This window comes from Coregonus lavaretus, assembly GCF_964263955.1.
Source record: "Coregonus lavaretus genome assembly, chromosome: 5".
Taxonomy (NCBI): domain Eukaryota; kingdom Metazoa; phylum Chordata; class Actinopteri; order Salmoniformes; family Salmonidae; genus Coregonus; species Coregonus lavaretus.
The window spans coordinates 61,652,171-61,673,157 of NC_139992.1; the positions used below are offsets into that span (position 1 = coordinate 61,652,171).

Consider the following 20,987-nt stretch of genomic DNA (forward strand, 5'->3'; position numbering starts at 1 on the left):
GTTGCGCCTTTAATCTGAACAAACACATTCGGTGCGACTGCGTGTCGTGGCAGAGCAGAAAAGTATACATTTTCCCTCGACATCGAAAGCACACCTCAGCGACGACACTTTACAGGCAGGAACTAGCTGATGGAGGCAGGAAGGTTTTAGGATCCAACCCCACAAACCCAGGATGTCCCGTAGCTAAGACGGCGTCGTACATCCTGTTAAAACTCATTATCCGCTAGCTTTATTAACCAAGCCTTTTTCATCTACCACATAGATATCCACTGATTCACGCCATAGCAGGCCTATAAAAAAGCCCTAGTTTCCACTCACACTGGCTCTCTAATGGATCGCTGTGGCTTTCCCAAGATTGTCGTCTGTTTTAGAGAGGGTTTGTCGGGGGGGGGGGGGGTTTGATGATGTGTGCAGTTTTTGATGGAGGCTTGACGTGTGTGTGTGTGTCTTTATACTTGTTAGTTCAGTGGGGGGTTCCGGAGGTTATGTGTGATGCTCGGGTCGTCACGGTAACCTTCATACTGAAGGCCCCCCTCCTCTCTTGTATATGTGGCTGGCCACGAGTGCCTGTGGTGTGGGGTCTTTTATATTATTGATATTAATGGTGCTTGTGCGTGCGTGTGTGTGTGTGTGTGTGTGAACTTTAAAGCAGCTGAACAAATACTTCCAAGACAGTACTACTTTCTTGTTTAATCTCTTTGGATATTTGCAGCCTACCTGCATGTATTGCTACCACAAGGGTATACTTCCATTCTGTACTCATCCTCTCATTTGGTCTCATTCATTCTCTCCTTCACCTCCTCACTCTGTCACGACTCATCTCTTACTCATTCTCTTCACCCCAGTGCCAGAGGCATGCTGACATAGTCAGTGACGCACACTCTCCTCTGTGTATCTCAGCTGTCTGAGGTACCGAGGCTCCTAAAAATACCTCCTCTCTCCCTTGGGGGGAGGCCGCCACTGCAGACAGCTGTGTGTGTATGTGAGGGGGGGGGGGGGGGGGGTGCTACAATTGTGGCGGCCAGAGCAGGATGGAAAGAAAGCGGGCTCAGGAGCTTTGGGCATGCTACCCGCTCGCCCGCCATGCCCGCAGCCAGGAGACAAGTGCCATGTTCCTGAGGTCAGCAAAGTAGAGGGTTACTACAACATGGCCCTGAGCCACCTCCTCACACTCGCACCAAAACACTGCCTACCCAAATACTGCCGGCACCAAAAAGCACAGTGTGCCGCCTGAGTGCACAGCTACACTGGAAGTCCCACGGCAAATAAACAGTATGATTACAAACATCTACACAATGGTGTCACTGTCACAGACAACTTCACAACACTGACACATCGCAGACATATTCCTTTTGCAATTCAACTACACAATATTGACAGCCTATCAGTACAAGGAACAACTATGCAACGCTCTTTCTATCCCAGATAAACCCGGTGACAGCTACACAACTACAGCACAAAAGAGAAATTCAACTCAACCAAATTGTATTTCTACAACTTGAAAGAGCATATTTAAAAACAGTCATGATAATGAGGAAAGGATTGATCACTTTCTATGCATTATGAGTGCAATTACAACTTCTACACATATGTAGTTCAACGAAAGCTTGATGAATACGACCTAGACTTGGGAGTACAGGGAAATACTCTAACTACAGCCTCAACAAACTGTCACTGCAACCACGGGTTGCTGAACCAAAGCACTAAATTCACTATCTATCTATTTTCCTTCCACCAGCTGTGTGAGAGAGGGTGGATTCTAAGTTCTCACTAAGCACACCCACACAGCCATCAACACAGACCAACGACATATCGTCCCCTCAGAACTACAGTATCATTGTGTATTCAATTCCTCCCATTCACTTTTACTGCTCCCCTGACATGTGACCTGAGTTCTTCCTTTCTCTCACTGTGTAGTTCGGGGGTTTCTATGGCCCAGTTTTTTGTAGCATGTTGTTCTCAAAACCAGATATGTGGCTTTGATTCCTGTATGGGAGATTATGTAAGGTTATGTGTTGTTTACTGACTTTTTGACTAAATTAGCAGGTACATTGCAATGTAAGTGGTTCATTGGTTACATTTTAGTCGTGTAGCAGACGCTCTTATCCAAAGCAACTTAGAGGAGCAATTAGTGCCTTGCTCAAGGGCACATCAACAGATTTTTTTCACCTTGTTGGCTCTAAGATTCGAACCAGCAACCTTTCAGTTACTTGCCCAACGCTCTGGATTCACCCGGTCAGTCTATGTCATGGAAAGAGCAGGTGTCCTTAATGTTTTGTACACTCAGTGTATGTGATCATATACAAATGTAAGCAAGGTTTGAAATGGTCTGTTGCAGTCTAGAAATTATTTGTAATTATGTTCCGACCCCCTAACCATCCGCTCAAGAACAAATAGTCCCAGGGCTGAATCTAGTTGATGATCCCTGCTCTAGACGGTGTCTGTCAATACGTATGTTTAGGTGAGTCACTACAGGGGAGGGTGGCACTAACTCACTCATTCTCTCTCTCTTTCCCACTCCCTTTTTTTTCTCTCTCCCTTCACAGGACGGTGGTGATGCCCATCGCCAACGAGTTTGCTCCTGACGTGGTTCTGGTGTCTTCAGGATTCGATGCTGTGGAGGGCCACGCGTCACCCCTGGGAGGGTACAGGCTAACAGCCAAATGTAAGTGACTTCCTTCCTTTCCCCTCTTTTTCTCTACACCAACCCACTGCTTATGAATTAAATGTATCCAGCCATGATGCTGCCCTACCATAGACAATGGCCTTATTCAATACATTCAAAATGCATCCTTCTTTTCTTCCTTCCTTGAGGTAATTACTGATCTGACAAGGTTGGATTACTGAAAGCAATAAAGTGGAAACGTACCTTCACTTTTACAATCACTTACAGATCAGTGAGCAAGGAAGACTGTATTTTTTAGTATTAGTTACCACTCTCCTAACCAGCATTCCTTCTGCCTATCAGTCTAAAGGCGGCACTCAGATACAGTGCCTTGCAAAAGTATTCATCCCCCTTGGCGTTTTTCCTATTTTGTTGCATTACAACCTGTAATTTAAATTGATTTTTATTTGGATTTCATGTAATGGACATACACAAAATAGTCCAAATTGGTGAAATGAAATGAAAAAAATTACATTTCACAAATTTCAAAAAAAGAAAATAACGGAAAAGTGGTGCGTGCATATGTATTCACCCCCTTTGCTATGAAGACCCTAAATAAGATCTGGTGGAACCAATTACCTTCAGAAGTCACATAATTAGTTAAATAAAGTCCACCTGTGTGCAATCTAAGTGTTACATGATCTGTCACATGATCTCAGTATATATACACCTGTTCTGAAAGTCCCCAGAGTCTGCAACACCACTAAGCAAGGGGCACCACCAAGCAAGCGGCACTATGAAGACCAAGGAGCTCTCCAAACAGGTCAGGGACAAAGTTGTGGAGAAGTACAGATCGGGGTTGGGTTATAAAAAAATATCTGAAACTTTGAACATCCCACCGAGCACCATTAAATCCATTATAAAAAAATTGAAAGAATATTGCACCACAACAAACCTGCCAAGAGAGGGCCGCCCACCAAAACTCACAGACCAGGCAAGGAGGGCATTAATCAGAGAGGCAACAAAGAGACCAAAGATAACCCTGAAGGAGCTGCAAAGCTCCACAGCGGAGATTGGAGTATCTGTCCATAGGACCACTTTAAGCCATACACTCCACAGAGCTGGGCTTTATGGAGGAGTGGCCAGAAAAAAGCCATTGCTTAAAGAAGAAAATAAGCAAACACGTTTGTTGTTCGCCAAAAGTCATGTGGGAGACTCCCCAAACATATGGAAGAAGCCCAGACCTCAATCCAATTGAGAATCTGTGGTATGACTTAAAGATTGCTGTACACCAGCGGAACCCATCCAACTTGAAGGAGCTGGAGCAGTTTTGCTTTGAAGAATGGGTAAAAATCCTAGTGGCTAGATGTGCCAAGCTTATAGAGACATACCCCAAGAGACTTGCAGCTGTAATTGCTGCAAAAGGTGGCTCTACAAAGTATTGACTTTGGGGGGGTGAATAGTTATGCACGCTCAAGTTTTCTGTTTTTTTGTTTTATTTCTTGTTTGTTTCACCCCAAAAAAGATTTTGCATCTTCAAAGTGGTAGGCATGTTGTGTAAATCAAATGATACAAACCCGCAAAAAAACCATTTTAATTCCAGGTTGTAAGGCAACAAAATAGGAAAAATGCCAAGGGGGGTGAATACTTTCGCAAGCCACTGTATGTTTTAAAGATCATATCTCCCTTAAGAGAAAGGCTGCAGTGATGTGGTGTTTGAGCCAATGCTAAGTGGTAAAAAGAGTTGAGCAGAAACACTAGTTCTGGCCATGAGGAGGGAGTGTCTTGCAACCACACTTAAAAAAAACTCTGAATTAAAATACATTGTGGCTGGCCAGCGTGTGTATGTGCCGTTATGACAGATGACCATTTAAATCAGTTTAAATCAGATTCCTCTTGCTGGGCTGATCTGAGAGGGTTTGTAGCAGTGTGCTACTTCTAGACCAGCTGTTACCATTGCTGTGCCTGATGCTAGTGAGTTTCAATGGACCACTCTGCGGTGTGCATTAGTATTCTATTTTAATCAAACACACTTGGTCTGACCCACAAAAGCAACTGACACAACACAACCCTTTAATTTTAAGAAATGCATTTTATTGATAAAATGCCCAAATAAATTAATAAATAGTATAGAAAATAGTGATAGAAAAGTATGAAAATAAAGGAAAGAAGATAATTGCAGTGATCATCAGGGGCCAGGGAAACTGAAAAAAATACATAGAAAAAAAATACACGAGAAGATACTGTAGCTGTTTGTGTTTCATGAAAATGATTAGTCAAAGACCATTAGGGCCTATACTCACAAAGCATCTCAGAGTAGGAGTGCTCATCTAGGTTCAGGTCCTCCCTGTCAATATAATATGACATAACTGATCCTAGATCAGCATTCCTCTACTGATCTAGGATCAATGGGTTTCCCTTTGTGTCTTACCTCTGCATTTCCCTGTTTGCATTTGGACCCACAAGGGGTTTCAGCAAGCTAGATGCCATCCACTACATATTTTTTCTCCCTTCATTTGCGATACTCTTCTTCAGGGCCGGCGTTATGGGCAGGCTTTAGGGGGCCTGGCCCGCCCTACCGTACCTCGTTGCCCGTCCACATAAAATATTGAAATATTTATCATTTATTTGACGAGACACGCACCGACAGAAAGACGCCTCAATTTTAGATAAAGCATCAGAGCGAGCGAAACAGCTGCCCTCTGTCTCAGTATGTGTAGACCATGTATCTGATGCTGTCTGGACAAAATGAGTATGGCATGTCATACTGTTTATGGCCAGACAGCATCAGATACATTGGCTACATATAGTAAGACAGAGGGGCGCTGTTTTGCTCGTTCGGATGATTTCTCCGGTGAGATAGTTTCAGCTGAGACGAAGAGAAGAAGCGAGAGGGCTCACTCTCACCTAAATCTTTCCAGAATAAGCCCAATGCGTTTCTATGGGCTTAATATGCAGACCTAAGCATGTCGCCTGCCTTCCCGCCTTTGGGACAATGACTCCCATTGTTAGGGCGGAGACATAAGTATATATACAGATCTCTGGTTTCAGCCACTTGCGAATTGGAAAGGAAAGTTGGTAAGTGCGTTGTTCGGATGCTGGCTTCCCCTAAAGTAAATGGATGTTTTGCCAAAATTATATAATTACTCCTGTCTAAATAAAATCTATTAAAATACTTCTCCAGAGAGCATGACAGCCACAGAGAATCATTAGCTTCTTTTAAAAAATAGCTGTGGATTGTTCCAAATAAAATAAAATAAAACGTTATTTGTCACATGCGCCGAATACAACAGGTGTAGACCTTACCGTGAAATGCTTACTTACAAGCCCTTAACCAACAACGCAGTTCAAGAAAGAGTTAAGAAAATATTTACCAAATAAACTAAAGTGAAAAATAATAAAAAGTAACGCAATAACAATAACAAGGCTATATACGGGGGGTATCGGTACTGAGTCAATGTCAAATCAAATCAAATCAAATTTTATTGGTCACATGCGCCGAATACAACAGGTGCAGACATTACAGTGAAATGCTTACTTACAGCCCTTAACCAACAGTGCATTTATTTTAAACAAAAAAAGTAAGAATAAAACAACAACAAAAAAAGTGTTGAGAAAAAAAGAGCAGAAGTAAAAATAAAGTGACAGTAGGGAGACTATATATACAATAGAATAAAGTGACAGTAGGGAGGCTATATATACAGGGGGGTACCGTTGCATAGTCAATGTGCGGGGGCACCGGCTAGTTGAGGTAGTTGAGGTAATATGTACATGTGGGTAGAGTTAAAGTGACTATGCATAAATACTTAACAGAGTAGCAGCAGCGTAAAAAGTATGGGGTGGGGGGGCAGTGCAAATAGTCCGGGTAGCCATGATTAGCTGTTCAGGAGTCTTATGGCTTGGGGGTAGAAGCTGTTGAGAAGTCTTTTGGACCTAGACTTGGCACTCCGGTACCGCTTGCCGTGCGGTAGCAGAGAGAACAGTCTATGACTAGGGTGACTGGAGTCTTTGACAATTTTGAGGGCCTTCCTCTGACACCGCCTGGTATAGAGGTCCTGGATGGCAGGGAGCTTTGCCCCTGTGATGTACTGGGCCGTACGCACTACCCTCTGTAGTGCCTTGCGGTCAGAGGCCAAGCAGTTGCCATACCAGGCGGTGATGCAACCAGTCAGGATGCTCTCGATGGTGCAGCTGTAGAATTTTTTGAGGATCTGAGGACCCATGCCAAATCTTTTTAGTCTCCTGAGGGGGAATAGGCTTTGTCGTGCCCTCTTCACGACTGTCTTGGTGTGTTTGGACCATGATAGTTCGTTGGTGATGTGGACACCAAGGAACTTGAAGCTCTCAACCTGTTCCACTACAGCCCCGTCGATGAGAATGGGGGCGTGCTCAGTCCTCATTTTTTTCCTGTAGTCCACAATCATCTCCTTTGTCTTGGTCACGTTGAGGGAGAGGTTGTTGTCCTGGCACCACACGGCCAGATCTCTGACCTCCTCCCTATAGGCTGTCTCATCGTTGTCGGTGATCAGGCCTACCACTGTTGTGTCGTCGGCAAACTTAATGATGGTGTTGGAGTCGTGCCTGGCCATGCAGTCATGGGTGAACAGAGAGTACAGGAGGGGACTGAGCACGCACCCCTGAGGGGCCCCCGTGTTGAGGATCAGTGTGGCAGATGTGTTGTTACCTACCCTTACCACCTGGGGGCGGCCCGTCAGGAAGTCCAGGATCCAGTTGCAGAGGGAGGTGTTTAGTCCCAGGATCCTTAGCTTAGTGATGAGCTTTGAGGGCACTATGGTGTTGAATGCTGAGCTGTAGTCAATGAATAGCATTCTCACGTAGGTGTTCCTCTTGTCCAGGTGGGAAAGGGCAGTGTGGAGTGCGATAGAGATTGCATCATCTGTGGATCTGTTGGGGCGGTATGCAAATTGGAGTGGGTCTAGGGTTTCTGGGATTATGCTGTTGATGTGAGCCATGACCAGTCTTTCAAAGCACTTCATGGCTACAGACGTCAGTGCCACGGGTCGGTAGTCATTTAGGCAGGTTATCTTAGAGTTCTTGGGCACGGGGACTATGGTGGTCTGCTTGAAACATGTTGGTATTACAGACTCAGTCAGGGACATGTTAAAAATGTCAGTGAAGACACTTGCCAGTTGGTCAGCACATGCTCGGAGTACACGTCCTGGTAATCCGTCTGGCCCTGCGGCCTTGTGAATGTTGACCTGCTTAAAAGTCTTACTCACATCGGCTACGGAGAGCGTGATCACATAGTCGTCCGGAACAGCTGGTGCTCTCATGCATGCTTCAGTGTTGCTTGCCTCGAAGCGAGCATAGAAGTGGTTTAGCTCGTCTGGTAGGCTTGTGTCACTGGGCAGCTCGCGGCTGTGCTTCCCTTTGTAGTCTGTAATAGTTTTCAAGCCCTGCCACATCCGACGAGCGTCAGAGCCAGTGTAGTATGATTCAATCTTAGACCTGTATTGACTCTTTGCCTGTTTGATGGTTCGTCGGAGGTCATAGCGGGATTTCTTATAAGCGTCCGGGTTAGAGTCCCGTTCCTTGAAAGCGGCAGCTCTACCCTTTAGCTCAGTGCGGATGTTTCCTGTAATCCATGGCTTCTGGTTGGGGTATGTACGTACGGTCACTGTGGGGACGACATCATCGATGCACTTATTGATGAAGCCAGTGACTGATGTGGTGTACTCCTCAATGTTGTCTGAAGAATCCCGGAACATGTTCCAGTCTGTGCTAGCAAAACAGTCCTGTAGCTTAGCATCTGCGTCATCTGACCACTTTTTTATTAGCCGAATCACTGGTGCTTCCTGCTTCAGTTTTTGCTTATAAGCAGGAATCAGGAGGATAGAGTTATGGTCAGATTTGCCAAATGGAGGGCGAGGGAGAGCTTTGTATGCGTCTCTGTGTGTGGAGTAAAGGTGGTCTAGAGTTTTTTCCCCTCTGGTTGCACATTTAACATGCTGGTAGAAATTAGGTAGAACGGATTTAAGTTTCCCTGCATTAAAGTCCCCTGCTACTAGGAGCGCTGCATCTGGATGAGCGTTTTCCTGTTGATTAATGGCCTTGTACAACTCATTCAGTGCAATCTTAATGCCAGCATTGGTTTGTGGTGGTAAATAGACAGCTATGAAAAATATAGATGAAAACTCTCTTGGTAAATAGTGTGGTCTGCAGCTTATCATAAGATACTCTACCTCAGGTATCTACGGGGGTACAGGTTATTCGAGGTAATTTGTACATTTAGGTAGGGGTAAAGTGACTATACATAGATAATAGACAGTGAGTAGCAGCAGTGTAAAAACAAATGGAAGGGGGGGAGGGGTGTCAATGTAAATAGTCCGGGTGGCCATTTGATTAATTGTTCAGCAGTCTTATGGCTTGGGAGTAGAAAATGTTAAGGAGCGTTTTGGTCCTAGACTTGGCGCTCCGGTACCGCTTGCCGTGTGGTAGCAGTGAGAACTCTCTGGAGTCTTTGACAATTTTTGGGCTTTCCTCTGACACCGCCTACTATATAGGTCCTGGATGGCAGGAAGCTTGACCCCAGTGATGCACTGGGCCGTACGCACTACCCTCTGTAGCACCTTACTGTTGGATGCTAAGCAGTTGCCATACCAGGCGGTGATGCAACCGGTCAGGATGCTCTCGATGGTGCAGCTGTATAACTTTTTGAGGATCTGGGGACCCATGCCAAATCCTTTCAGTCTCCTGAGGGGGAAAAGGTGTTGTCGTGCCCTCTTCACGACTGTCTTGGTGTGTTTGGACCATGATAGCTTGTTGGTGATGTGGACACCAACGAACTTGAAACTCTCGACCCGCTCCACTACAGCCCCGTCGATGTTAATAGGGGCCTGTTCGGCCCGCCTTTTCCTGTATTCCACAATCAGCTCCTTTGTCTTGCTCACATTGAGGGAGAGGTTGTTGTCCTGGCACCACACTGCCAGGTCTCTGACCTCCTCCCTATAGGCTGTCTCATCGTTGTCGGTGTTCAGGCATATCACTGTTGTGTCGTCAGCAAATTGGAGTGGGTTTAGGGTATCCGGGATGATGCTGTTGATGTGAGCCATGACCAGTCTTTCAAAGCAGTTAATGGCTACCGACGTGAGTGCTACGGGGTGGTAATCATTTAGGCAGGTTACCTTCGCTTCCTTGGGCACAGGGACTATGGTGGTGTGCTTGACACATGTAGGTATTGCAGACTCGGTCAGGGAGAGGTTGAAAATGTGAGTGAAGACACTTGCCAGTTGGTCTGAGTACTTTGAGTACACGTCCTGGTAAACCGGTCTTGCTCTTATAAGCATCCAGTTTAGTGTGCCGCTCCTTGAAAGCGGCAGCTCTAGCCTTTAGCTCGATGCGGATGTTGCCTGTAATCCATGGCTTCTGGTTGGGATATGTACGTATGGTCACTGTGGGGACGACGTCGTCGATGCACTTATTGATGAAGCCGATGACTGAGGTGGTATACTCCTCAATGCCATTGGATGAAACCTGGAACATATTCCAGTCTGTACTAGCAAAATAGTCCTGTAGCGTAGCATCCGCGTCATCTGACCACTTCCGTATTGAGCGAGTCACTGGTACTTCATGCTTTAGTTTTTGCTTGTAAGCAGGAATCAGGAGGATATAATTATGCATGTAGGTCTATTTCTATTTGGAAAGCCCACAATTTGGGCAGGGCGCGTGGCAATAGGCCTAGCTGATTATTGACTTGCAGCTGTCAGTAAAAAGCATCTAAAATATTTTACATTACATTTACGTCATTTAGCAGATGCTCTTATTCAGAGCGACTTACAAATTGGTGCATTCACCTTATAGCCAGTGGGATAACCACTTTTCTTTTTTTTGGGGGGGGGGGATCAAGTGGGGGGTAGAAGGATTACTTTATCCTATCCCAGGTATTCCTTAAAGAGGTGGGGTTTCAAGTGTCTCCGGAAGGTGGTGAGTGACTCCGCTGTCCTGGCGTCATGAGGGAGCTTGTTCCACCATTGGGGTGCCAGAGCAGCGAACAGTTTTGACTGGGCTGAGCGGGAACTGTGCTTCCGCAGAGGTAGGGGGGCCAGCAGGCCAGAGGTGGATGAACGCAATGCCCTCGTTTGGGTGTAGGGACTGATCAGAGCCCGAAGGTACGGAGGTGCCGTTCCCCTCACAGCTCCGTAGGCAAGCACCATGGTCTTGTAGCAGATGCGAGCTTCAACTGGAAGCCAGTGGAGTGTTCGGAGAAGCGGGGTGATGAGAGAGAACTTGGGAAGGTTGAACACTAGACGGGCTGCGGCATTCTGGATGAGTTGTAGGGGTTTAATGGCACAGGCAGGGAGCCCAGCCAACAGCGAGTTGCAGTAATCCAGACGGGAGATGACAAGTGCCTGGATTAGGACCTCTGCCGCTTCCTGTGTAAGGCAGGGTCGTACTCTCCGAATGTTGTAGAGCATGAACCTACAGGATCGGGTCACCACCTTGATGTTAGCGGAGAACGACAGCTTGTTGTCCAGGGTCACGCCAAGGCTCTTTGCACTCTGGGAGGAGGACACAACAGAGTTGTCAACCGTGATGGCGAGATCATGGAACGGGCAGTCCTTCCCCGGGAGGAAGAGCAGCTCCGTTTTGCCGAGGTTCAGCTTGAGGTGGTGATCCGTCATCCACACTGATATGTCTGCCAGACATGCAGAGATGCGATTCGCCACCTGGTTATCAGAAGGGGGAAAGGAGAAGATTAGTTGTGTGTCGTCTGCGTACAATGATAGGAGAGGCCATGTGAGGATATGACAGAGCCAAGTGACTTGGTGTATAGCGAGAATAGGAGAGGGCCTAGAACTGAGCCCTGGGGGACATCAGTGGTGAGAGCACGTGGTGCGGAGACAGATTCTCGCCACGCCACTTGGTAGGAGCGACCTGTCAGGTAGGACGCAATCCAGGAGTGAGCCGCGCCGGAGATGCCCAACTCGGAGAGGGTGGAGAGGAGGATCTGATGGTTCACAGTATCAAAGGCAGCAGACAGGTCTAGAAGGACAAGAGCAGAGGAGAGAGAGTTAGCTTTAGCAGTGCGGAGAGCCTCCGTGACACAGAGAAGAGCAGTCTCAGTTGAATGACCAGTCTTGAAACCTGACTGGTTTGGATCAAGAAGGTCATTCTGAGAGAGATAGCAAGAGAGTTGGCTAAAGACGGCACGCTCAAGAGTTTTGGAGAGAAAAGAAAGAAGGGATACTGGTCTGTAGTTGTTGACATCGGAGGGATCGAGTGTAGGTTTTTTGAGAAGGGGTGCAACTCTCGCTCTCTTGAAGACGGAAGGGACATAGCCAGCGGTCAAGGATGAGTTGATGAGCAAGGTGAGGTAAGGGAGAAGGTCTCCGGAAATGGTCTGGAGAAGAGAGGAGGGGATAGGGTCAAGCGGGCAGGTTGTTGGGCTGCCAGCCGTCACAAGTTGCAAGATTTCATCTGGAGAGAGAGGGAGAAAGAAGTCAAAGCATAGGTTAGGGCAGTGTGAGCAGGACCAGCAGTATCATTTGACTTAACAAACGAGGATCGGATGTCGTCAACCTTCTTTTCAAAATGGTTGATGAAGTCATCCACAGAGAGGGAGGAGGGGGGGGGGGAGGAGGATTCAGCAGGGAGGAGAAGGTGGCAAAGAGCTTCCTAGGGTTAGAGGCAGATGCTTGGAATTTAGAGTGGTAGAAAGTGGCTTTAGCAGCAGAAACAGATGAAGAACATGTAGAGAGGAGGGAGTGAAAAGATGCCAGGTCCGCAGGGAGTCTAGTTTTCCTCCATTTCCGCTCGGCTGCCCGGAGCCCTGTTCTGTGAGCTCGCAATGAGTCGTCAAGCCACGGAGCAGGAGGGGAGGACCGAGCCGGCCGGGAGGATAGGGGACATAGAGAGTCAAAGGATGCAGAAAGGGAGGAGAGGAAGGTTGAGGAGGCAGAATCAGGAGATTGGAGGGAGAAGGATTGAGCAGAGGGAAGAGATGATAGGATGGAAGAGGAGAAAGTAGCGGGAGAGAGAGAGCGAAGGTTGCAACGGCGCATTACCATCTGAGTAGAGGCAGAGTGAGTAGTGTTGGAGGAGAGCGAGAGAGAAAAGGATACAAAGTAGTGGTCGGAGACATGGAGGGGAGTTGCAGTGAGATTAGTAGAAGAACACTATACAGTAAAGATGAGGTCAAGCGTATTGCCTGCCTTGTGAGTAGGGGGGGACGGTGAGAGGGTGAGTTCAAAAGAGGAGAGGAGTGGAAAGAAGGAGGCAGAGAGAAATGAGTCAAAGGTAGATGTAGGGATGTTAAAGTCATCCTCAGGAAAGGAACTTATCAAGGCGTCAAGCTCATTGATGAACTCTCCAAGGGAACCTGGAGGGCGATAAATGATAAGGATGTCAAGCTTGAATGGGCTAGTGACTGTGACAGCATGGAATTCAAATGAGGAGATAGACAGATGGGTCAGGGGAAAAAGAGAGAATGAAAAAAACTTGGGAGAGATGAAGATTCCTGTGCCACCACCCCGCTGACCAGATGCTCTCAGGGTATGCGAGAACACATGGTCAGACGAGGAGAGAGCAGTAGGAGTAGCAGTGTTTTCAGTGGTAATCCATGTTTCTGTCAGCTCCAAGAAATCGAGGGACTGGAGGGTAGCATAGGCTGAGATGAACTCTGCCTTGTTGGCCGCAGAACGGCAGTTCCAGAGGCTGCCGGAGACCTGGAACTCCACGTGGGTCGTGCGTGCAGGGACCACCAGGTTAGAGAGGCAGCAGCCACGCGGTGTGAGGCGTTTGTATAGCCTGTGCGGAGAGGAGAGAACAGGGATAGACAGACGCATAGTTGACAGGCTACAGAAAATGGCTACAGTAATGCAAAGGAGATCGGAATGAAATTAACTAAACATCTGGGAAAGCGAGAGAGCGAGGCCTCCCTCACTTACGTTTCACTGAAACACCCAAATATAACTCTCCCAACTTCCACCTCAGAAACTATAATTGTTGTAAACTACATCGGTTCAATGTTTTCTAGGAATAGACTAACTTAGTTTATTCAGCTAGCTAACTTGGTACAGTATTCTTCCGTGAAAACCGTCCAAGGCACCTAGTCCTATGACGCCATAGCCAACTAGCATTCCAGCTCCAATAACACGGTTTAGCACCAATACTCGGCCACAACAAACCACCAGTGTGTCAACACGCCAAGCAAATCATTCGTGTTCGTGTCTAACGTTGTGGGTTAGTCCCGACAGCTTGAGCGAGTCCGTCGTCAACTTATTCAGCCAGTTAGTTAGCTAGAATAGTTAGCATACTAGCTAGCCAATTGCTTTCTGCCAACGAAAAAACCCCTCCTCCCACGGCAAGAACACACAGAGAGAGCCAAGCTAACGTTAACTAGTCACCCATATCCCGAATTCCCTTGAACGACTCTGGTTACCAGTATGTAAAAACAAAACACAAATGTAGGTTATAACTTACCCCTAGCAGCTACTGTTAGCTAGCCAAGTGCAAAGCTAGCCACTGAATCGACTCAGCCAGTTCGCGTCTGTTCGCTAGGTCTTTCCAGCTATTGTTTAGTAGCTATCCAGGTAGCAACAAGCTAGCTACATTTCGAGCACAGTAGCTACTTACTACCTAACGTTAACGCTTCAGACAATGAGGTTAGAAAAACAGCTGAATGGTAGGCAGCTAGCTGGCATAATTACAGGTACTCTTAAGCGTGAAACAACTATCCACAGTTGCTAATAGTTACCAGTAGCTACCCGCTAGCTAGTCCAGGTAGTGGGTTAGCTAGCCTCGTGCTTCACCGGGCTCAGCCGAATACAATACCTACAATAATTACATACAATAACCTACGATAACTACAATAACCTACGATGACTACCTACAATACCTAACTACAATCTAAATACATAGTTTAAGCTTTACTCGACGCCATATAATCCAAGCTTACCTCCCGCCAGAGAGAGACACAACCTCACCCGACGACTGCACCAGTGTGTGAAGATAATGTCTTGAGTATATTTTTATATGTTGAGACAAGAAGAAGGGGAGGGGAATGTGGCGGAGATATGGTGTGTCTCTCTCCAGAATGCGCTCGGCTGTCTCCCACCAATTATTGCGTATTCATTGTTTCATTGTGTGAATTGTTTGCCCTTTGAGTGTTAATTTTTTCTCAATTCCCCATTACATACACTACCGGTCAAAAGTTTTAGAACACCTACTCATTCAAGGTTTTCTTTATTTTTACTATTTTCTACATTGTAGAATAATAGTGAAGACATCAAAACTATGAAATAACACATATGGAATCATGTAGTAACCAAAAAAGTGTTAAATAATTCAAAATATATTTTATGTTTGAGATTCTTCAAGTAGCCACCCTTTGCCTTGATGACAGCTTTGCACACTCTTGGCATTCTCTCAACCAGCTTCACCTGGAATGCTTTTCCAACATGTGGGAACTCTTTAAGGAGTTCCCACATATGCTGAGCACTTGTTTACATTTACATTTTAGTCATTTAGCAGACGCTCTTATCCAGAGCAACTTACAGTTAGTGAGTGCATACATTTTTCATACTGGCCCCTGTGGGAATCGAACTCACAACCCTGACGTTGCAAGCACCATGCTCTACCAACTGAGCTACAGGAGGCCACTTGTTGGCTGCTTTTCCTTCACTCTGCGGTCCGAATCATCCCAAGCCTCTCCATTTGGTTGAGGTCGGGGGATTGTAGAGGCCAGGTCATCTGATGCAGCACTCCATCACTCTCCTTCTTGGTAAAATAGCCCTTACACAGCCAAGAGGTGTGTTGGGTCATTGTCCTGTTGAAAAACAAATGATAGTCTCATTAAGCCCAAACTAGATGGGATGGCGTATCTCTGCAGAATGCAGTGGTAGCCATGCTGGTTAAGTGTGCCTTGAATTCCAAATAAATCACAGACAGTGTCACCAGCAAAGCAACCCACACCATAACACCTCCTCCTCCATGCTTTACGGTGGGAACTACACATGCGGAGAATATCCGTTCACCCACATCGTGTCTCACAAAGACACTGCGGTTGGAACCAAAAATCGTCCATTTGGACTCCAGACCAAAGGACACATTTCCACCGGTCTAATGTCCATTGCTCGTGTTTCTTGGCCCAAGCAAGTCTCTTCTTATTATTGATGTCCTTTAGTAGTGGTTTCTTTGCAGCAATTCGACCATGGAGGCCTGATTCACACAGTATTTTCTGAACAGTTGATGTTGAGATGTGTCTGTTACTTGTACTTTGTGATGCATTTATTTGGGCTGCAATTTCTGAGGCTGGTAACTCTAATGAACTTATCCTCTGCAGCAGTGGTAACTCTGGGTCTTCCATTCCTGTGGCGGTCCTCATGACAGCCAGTTTCATCATAGCGCTTGATGGTTTTTGCGACTGCACTTGAAGAAACTTTCAAAGTTCTTGAAATGTTCCGTATTGACTGACCTTCATGTCTTAAAGTGATGATGGACTGTCGTTTCTCTTTGCTTATTTGAGCTGTTCTTGCCATAATATGGACTTGGTCTTTTACCAAATAGGGCTATCTTTTGTATACCCCCCCCCCCCTACCTTGTCACAACACAACTGATTGGCTGAAGCGCATTTAGAAGGAAAGAAATTCCACAAATTAACTTTTAAGAAGGCACACCTGTTAATTGAAATGCATTCCAGGTGACTACCTCATGAAGCTGGTTGAGAGAGTGTGCAAAGCTGTCATCAAGGGAAAGGGTGGCTATTTGAAGAATCTCAAATATAACATATATTTTGATTTGTTTAACACTTTTTTGGTTACTACATGATTCCATATGTGTTATTTCATAGTTTTGATGTCTTCGCTATTATTCTACAATGTAGAAAATAGTAAAAAATTAAGAAAAGCCCTTGAATGAGTAGGTGTTCTAAAACTTTTGACCGGTAGTGTATGTCACCAGTAATAAATGTACCATTAATCCCTGTCATTTTGTTACATACATTTCTGTTAACATTTTAAATTTTTAGTCATTTAGCAGACGCTCTCATCCAGAGCAATTTACAGGAGCAATAAGGGATAAGTGCCTTGCTCAAGGGCACATCGACAGATTTTTCACCTAGTCGGCTCGGGGATTAGAACCAGCAACCTTTTGGTTACTGGCACAACGCTCTTAACCACTAAGCTACCTGCTTAGTTAATGCATGTATTATTTACAGTCATTTACCGTTCACATTCTTTGAATGGAAACGTTGTTTGCAGCATTCACAACCTGCTACATTTGTGAGAAACAATTTTTGGTTTATTTCATAACCATTATTTATGAGTTTTGTAAAATGTTTCATTGTCTTTTGTTTGTAGTGCTCCATGTGAGCAATTTGCCAGAAGATACCTACCCTAACGTTACGCTTGTTTACACTGAGCTGCACTGTGGTCCGAACATAATCATGGTTAGTTTAAGACACCATGGAGCAGGCGTAAGACATGGGTTGGAAAACGTACCTCAATGCAGGGATGGTATATGCCAATGTACCTAAAATTGTACCTTTATCAACACTGCTAAATTGAGAAGATTGAAATACTGCTAGTTTTCCCGGAAAACTTCCCTTTTCGTCTTCATGCTAGCTAGCAGTAGCCACCGCAGCCATTTTGGAATGTCAGCCAATCAGTTCCTTTGTTGTTCAACTTGACGTGCCATTCCATAATGGCTGCTGTGGCTACTGCTAGCTAGCATGAGGACGAAAATGATTGTTTTCCAGAAAAACTAATAGTCGTTCAATCTTCTCGGTGTAACAGTTGGGATAATGGGACAATTCGGAGTACAACGCATTTCTCATCCCTGGATTGAGGTACATTTCTGAGCCATATCTCGCGCTGGCTCCGCGGTGTCTTAATCTACACAGGAACCCTGTCCGACCCTAGTGCAGCTGTAAGCAAGCAGATCGGATCTGATGGCTAGTGAGTAATGAATATGTGTCAGGTTTGTCGGTCCTGATAATGTTGAGGGAGCACGTGCAACTGAACACACGAAGACGTACCTCGCGTGCTCCATGCAAATGTAGGAAAGTGCCTATTTGGGGATGTCTGATTGTATTAACTCACCACGTCCACCACTAATAAACTGAGCTTCTCAGTCATTTTTTCTTCACCTCACGCAGTAAGTCAACAAAGTCTGTTTTTTTAAACATCCATTGCGAATGATAATAGTTACTCACAGTATTTGATAAATCTTTCCAACGGTCTCCTGTCCTCGATAACCACCAAGCCATGGTGTGAAAGAGAAAAATATCATGATCCCATATATCCAGTGGAAACGTCATAAAATACCTAAACATTTTCCCCTGCAAGAACAGCTGTCTGTCCTGAGCTCACTGGCACGGGAAACTCTGAGGGCCCGGAATAGGCTAGTTGATACAATGTTGCAAGTTTGCTACGACAGCTTCGGGCTGGACCCAGTTGATTGATTTGATCAAATGTTGCACTTCACTAGCGATAGCTCAAGTCAAGATGGATAGAAAGGGAGGCAGACAGAGAGATGAAAGCGGTCCTCTGTAGCTCAGCTGGTAGAGCACGGTGCTTGTAACGCCAAGGTAGTGGGTTCGATCCCCGGGACCACCCATACACAAAAATGTATACACGCATGACTGTAAGTCGCTTTGGATAAAAGCGTCTACTAAATGACATATTATTATTATTAATGCGATTGAAAGAACCTGAATTTTCATCAATATATTTTCTGTTTTATTTGTCGGCTTTAGGCTTATGTATTTTACCTAGTTGACGATGGAAGTTGTAGGCCTATTGCTGCATTGGCCTATAGGCCATCTCTGAGTTCCATGCGCTAATTTCTTTTGCCGCCAATGGATCACGGTGTATCAATGTGGCAGAGGGTGGTGCTCTTGCATTAGTTGAATTTGTACTTTTAGATTTTTATAATTTTAATTAAAATGTGTATGATTAGCCATGTGACAATGATTTTGAGAAACAAAAACTTGATTATTGAAATGAAACTGTTCCAAAAAAATATGCATTTGAAAATCATAACTGGCACGCAGATCAGTAGAAATGGTAGGATAAATTGTAAGTTTCCCCAAACTTGAAACTCTCACGCCACCTATGCCTTTACTATAACACCCATTAAAGAAATTAGGAGGTCCTGTGAAAAAAAAATGTGTCCCCCTATGGAAATCAACTGCCCGTCCAACTGATTCATTCTGGTGCCGGCCCTGCTCTTCTTATCCAGTTCTTATCCTTTGGCAAAAATGAAGAGACCAGGAAAGAGCGGAGAGCGATAGGTCAGCTAAATAGAAGTCAGGTTATTCTCAAACACGTTGTTATGACACATTGACCTAGCCTGGTTTCAGATCACGCCATAGGAGTTGGCAAGACAGATCTGGGACCAGGCTAACTTTGACCTACTGGTCTGGAGGGGCCTTGGCGACCCTCTCTATTCGCCCGTGAAAAATATGGAGAAATCTGAGAGGGAGAAGAAGGCTGATAAAGAGAAGGAATTAACAGAAATAGACATGGACTCTACAAGGTGTCGAAAGCGTTTCACAGGGATGCTGGCCCATGTTAACTCCAATGCTTCCCATAGTTGTGTCAAGTTGGCTGGATGTCCTTTGAGTGGTGGACAATTCTTCATACACACGGGAAACTGTTGAGCGTGTAAAACCCAGAAGCGTTGCAGTTCTTGACACAAACCGGTGCGCCTGGCACCTACTACCATACCCCGTTCAAAGGCACTTCAATCTTTTGTCTTGCCCATTCACCCTCTGAATGGCACACACAAACAATCCATGTCTCAATTGTCTCAAGGCTTAAAAATCCTTCTTTAACCTGTCTCATTCCCTTCATCTACACTGATTGAAGTGGATTTAACAGGCGACATCAATAAGGGATCATATATTTCACCTGTATTCACCTGGTCAGTCTGTCATGGAAAGAGCAGGTGTTCTTAATGTTTTGTACACTCAGTGTACACCATCACAATAAATCCATTATCTAGTTCATTTAGCAGACAAGATATGCTTATAAATCCCGTGCCATTATTTTATGTTGTATGATTTTATAGTATGAAGAATATAATTGAACTTAGCTGAATACAATATTAAGGATATTTTTCCCATTCCCGAGTGAGTGCGCATATGAAATGGCTATGTTGAGCGTAAAGTGATAATTTGAAACAGGTCTTATACGCTAGATTTAGAGTTATTTGGCAACTTTAATTGTGAATGATACAAACCTTAGAATGTCTTAGAAATCAAAATATAAATGGGCTGCATGATGCGACTATAGGCTATTGGTGATTTGAAAAAGTCAACAGAAAAAAACTTGCGCTCTGTTCCTTGCCTCAGGCCGGTGTGACGGTAATACGGTCACCGCAACAGCCCTACCCGCCACCACCCCCACTTTATTGTAGACTGTCTCTTTTCATCTCTTTCTTCGCGGCAGTCTTTTCCTTGTCAATTGTTTTTATTTTGGTCTGTTTCGACACTCCTTATTGCCTACTTTCTGTCCATTGGTCTCCCAGTTGCTGTAGCCGGCCGCAACCGGGAGACCAATGGGGCGGCGCACAATTGGCCCAGCGTCGTCCAGGGTAGGGGAGGGAATGGCCGGCAGGGAGGTAGCTCAGTTGGTAGAGCATGGTGTTTGCAACGCCAGGGTTGTGGGTTCGATTCCCACGGGGGGCCAGTATGAAAATAAAAAAGAATAATGTATGCAGTCACTAACTGTAAGTGCTAAATGACGTAAATGTAAAATGTAAATGTAGTTTAAGAGACCTTTTGCATCCCCCATTATCTGTTGTCTTTTTTAGTTTTACCCTAATTTCATACTCTTTAAATCCTTCTCTTAGAAGTAGTTTGGGCAAGGAGTGGCTGCAATGTACTCAGTGTAGGTTGCATTCACTCCTGGCCCATAGATTTACTTCCATAGTATGACAAATATTGTTTAAGTATGAAATTAGGGTGAACTACCCCTTTAATGCGCTCACTCTCCTCTATGTATGTACACTGAACAAAAATATAAACGCAATATGTAAAGTGTTGGTCCCATGTTTCATGAGCTTAAATAAAATATCCCAGAAATGTTCCATATGCACATAAAGCTTATTTCTCTCAAATTTTGTTTACATCCCTGCATTTTAGCATTTGTCAAGATAATCCATCCACCTGACAGGTGTGGCATATCAAGAAGATGATTAAACAGCATGATCATTATACAGGTGCACCTTGTGCTGGGGACCATAAAAGGCCACTCTAAAATGTGCAGTTTTGTCACACTACACAATGCCACAGATGTCTCAAGTTTTGCGGGAGCATGCAATGATGACTGCAGGAATGTCCACCAGAGCTGTTGCCAGAGAATTCAATGTTAATGTCTCTACCATAAGCCACCTCCAAACGTTGTTTTAGAGAATTAGG

At 45.2% G+C, this 20,987-nt stretch overlaps 1 protein-coding gene across 1 annotated transcript in view; it reads left to right on the forward strand.

Moving 5' to 3' along the window:
- The window catches only part of hdac4 (histone deacetylase 4), a gene marked incomplete at its 5' end in the record, with an annotated part of 124,776 nt that overhangs the window by 76,749 nt on the left and 27,040 nt on the right, over positions 1-20,987 (forward strand). The window contains one exon of the mRNA XM_084161596.1: positions 2,547-2,665. Within this exon, the coding sequence (XP_084017722.1) occupies positions 2,547-2,665 (119 nt within the window). The remainder of the gene's footprint in view (positions 1-2,546; positions 2,666-20,987) is intronic.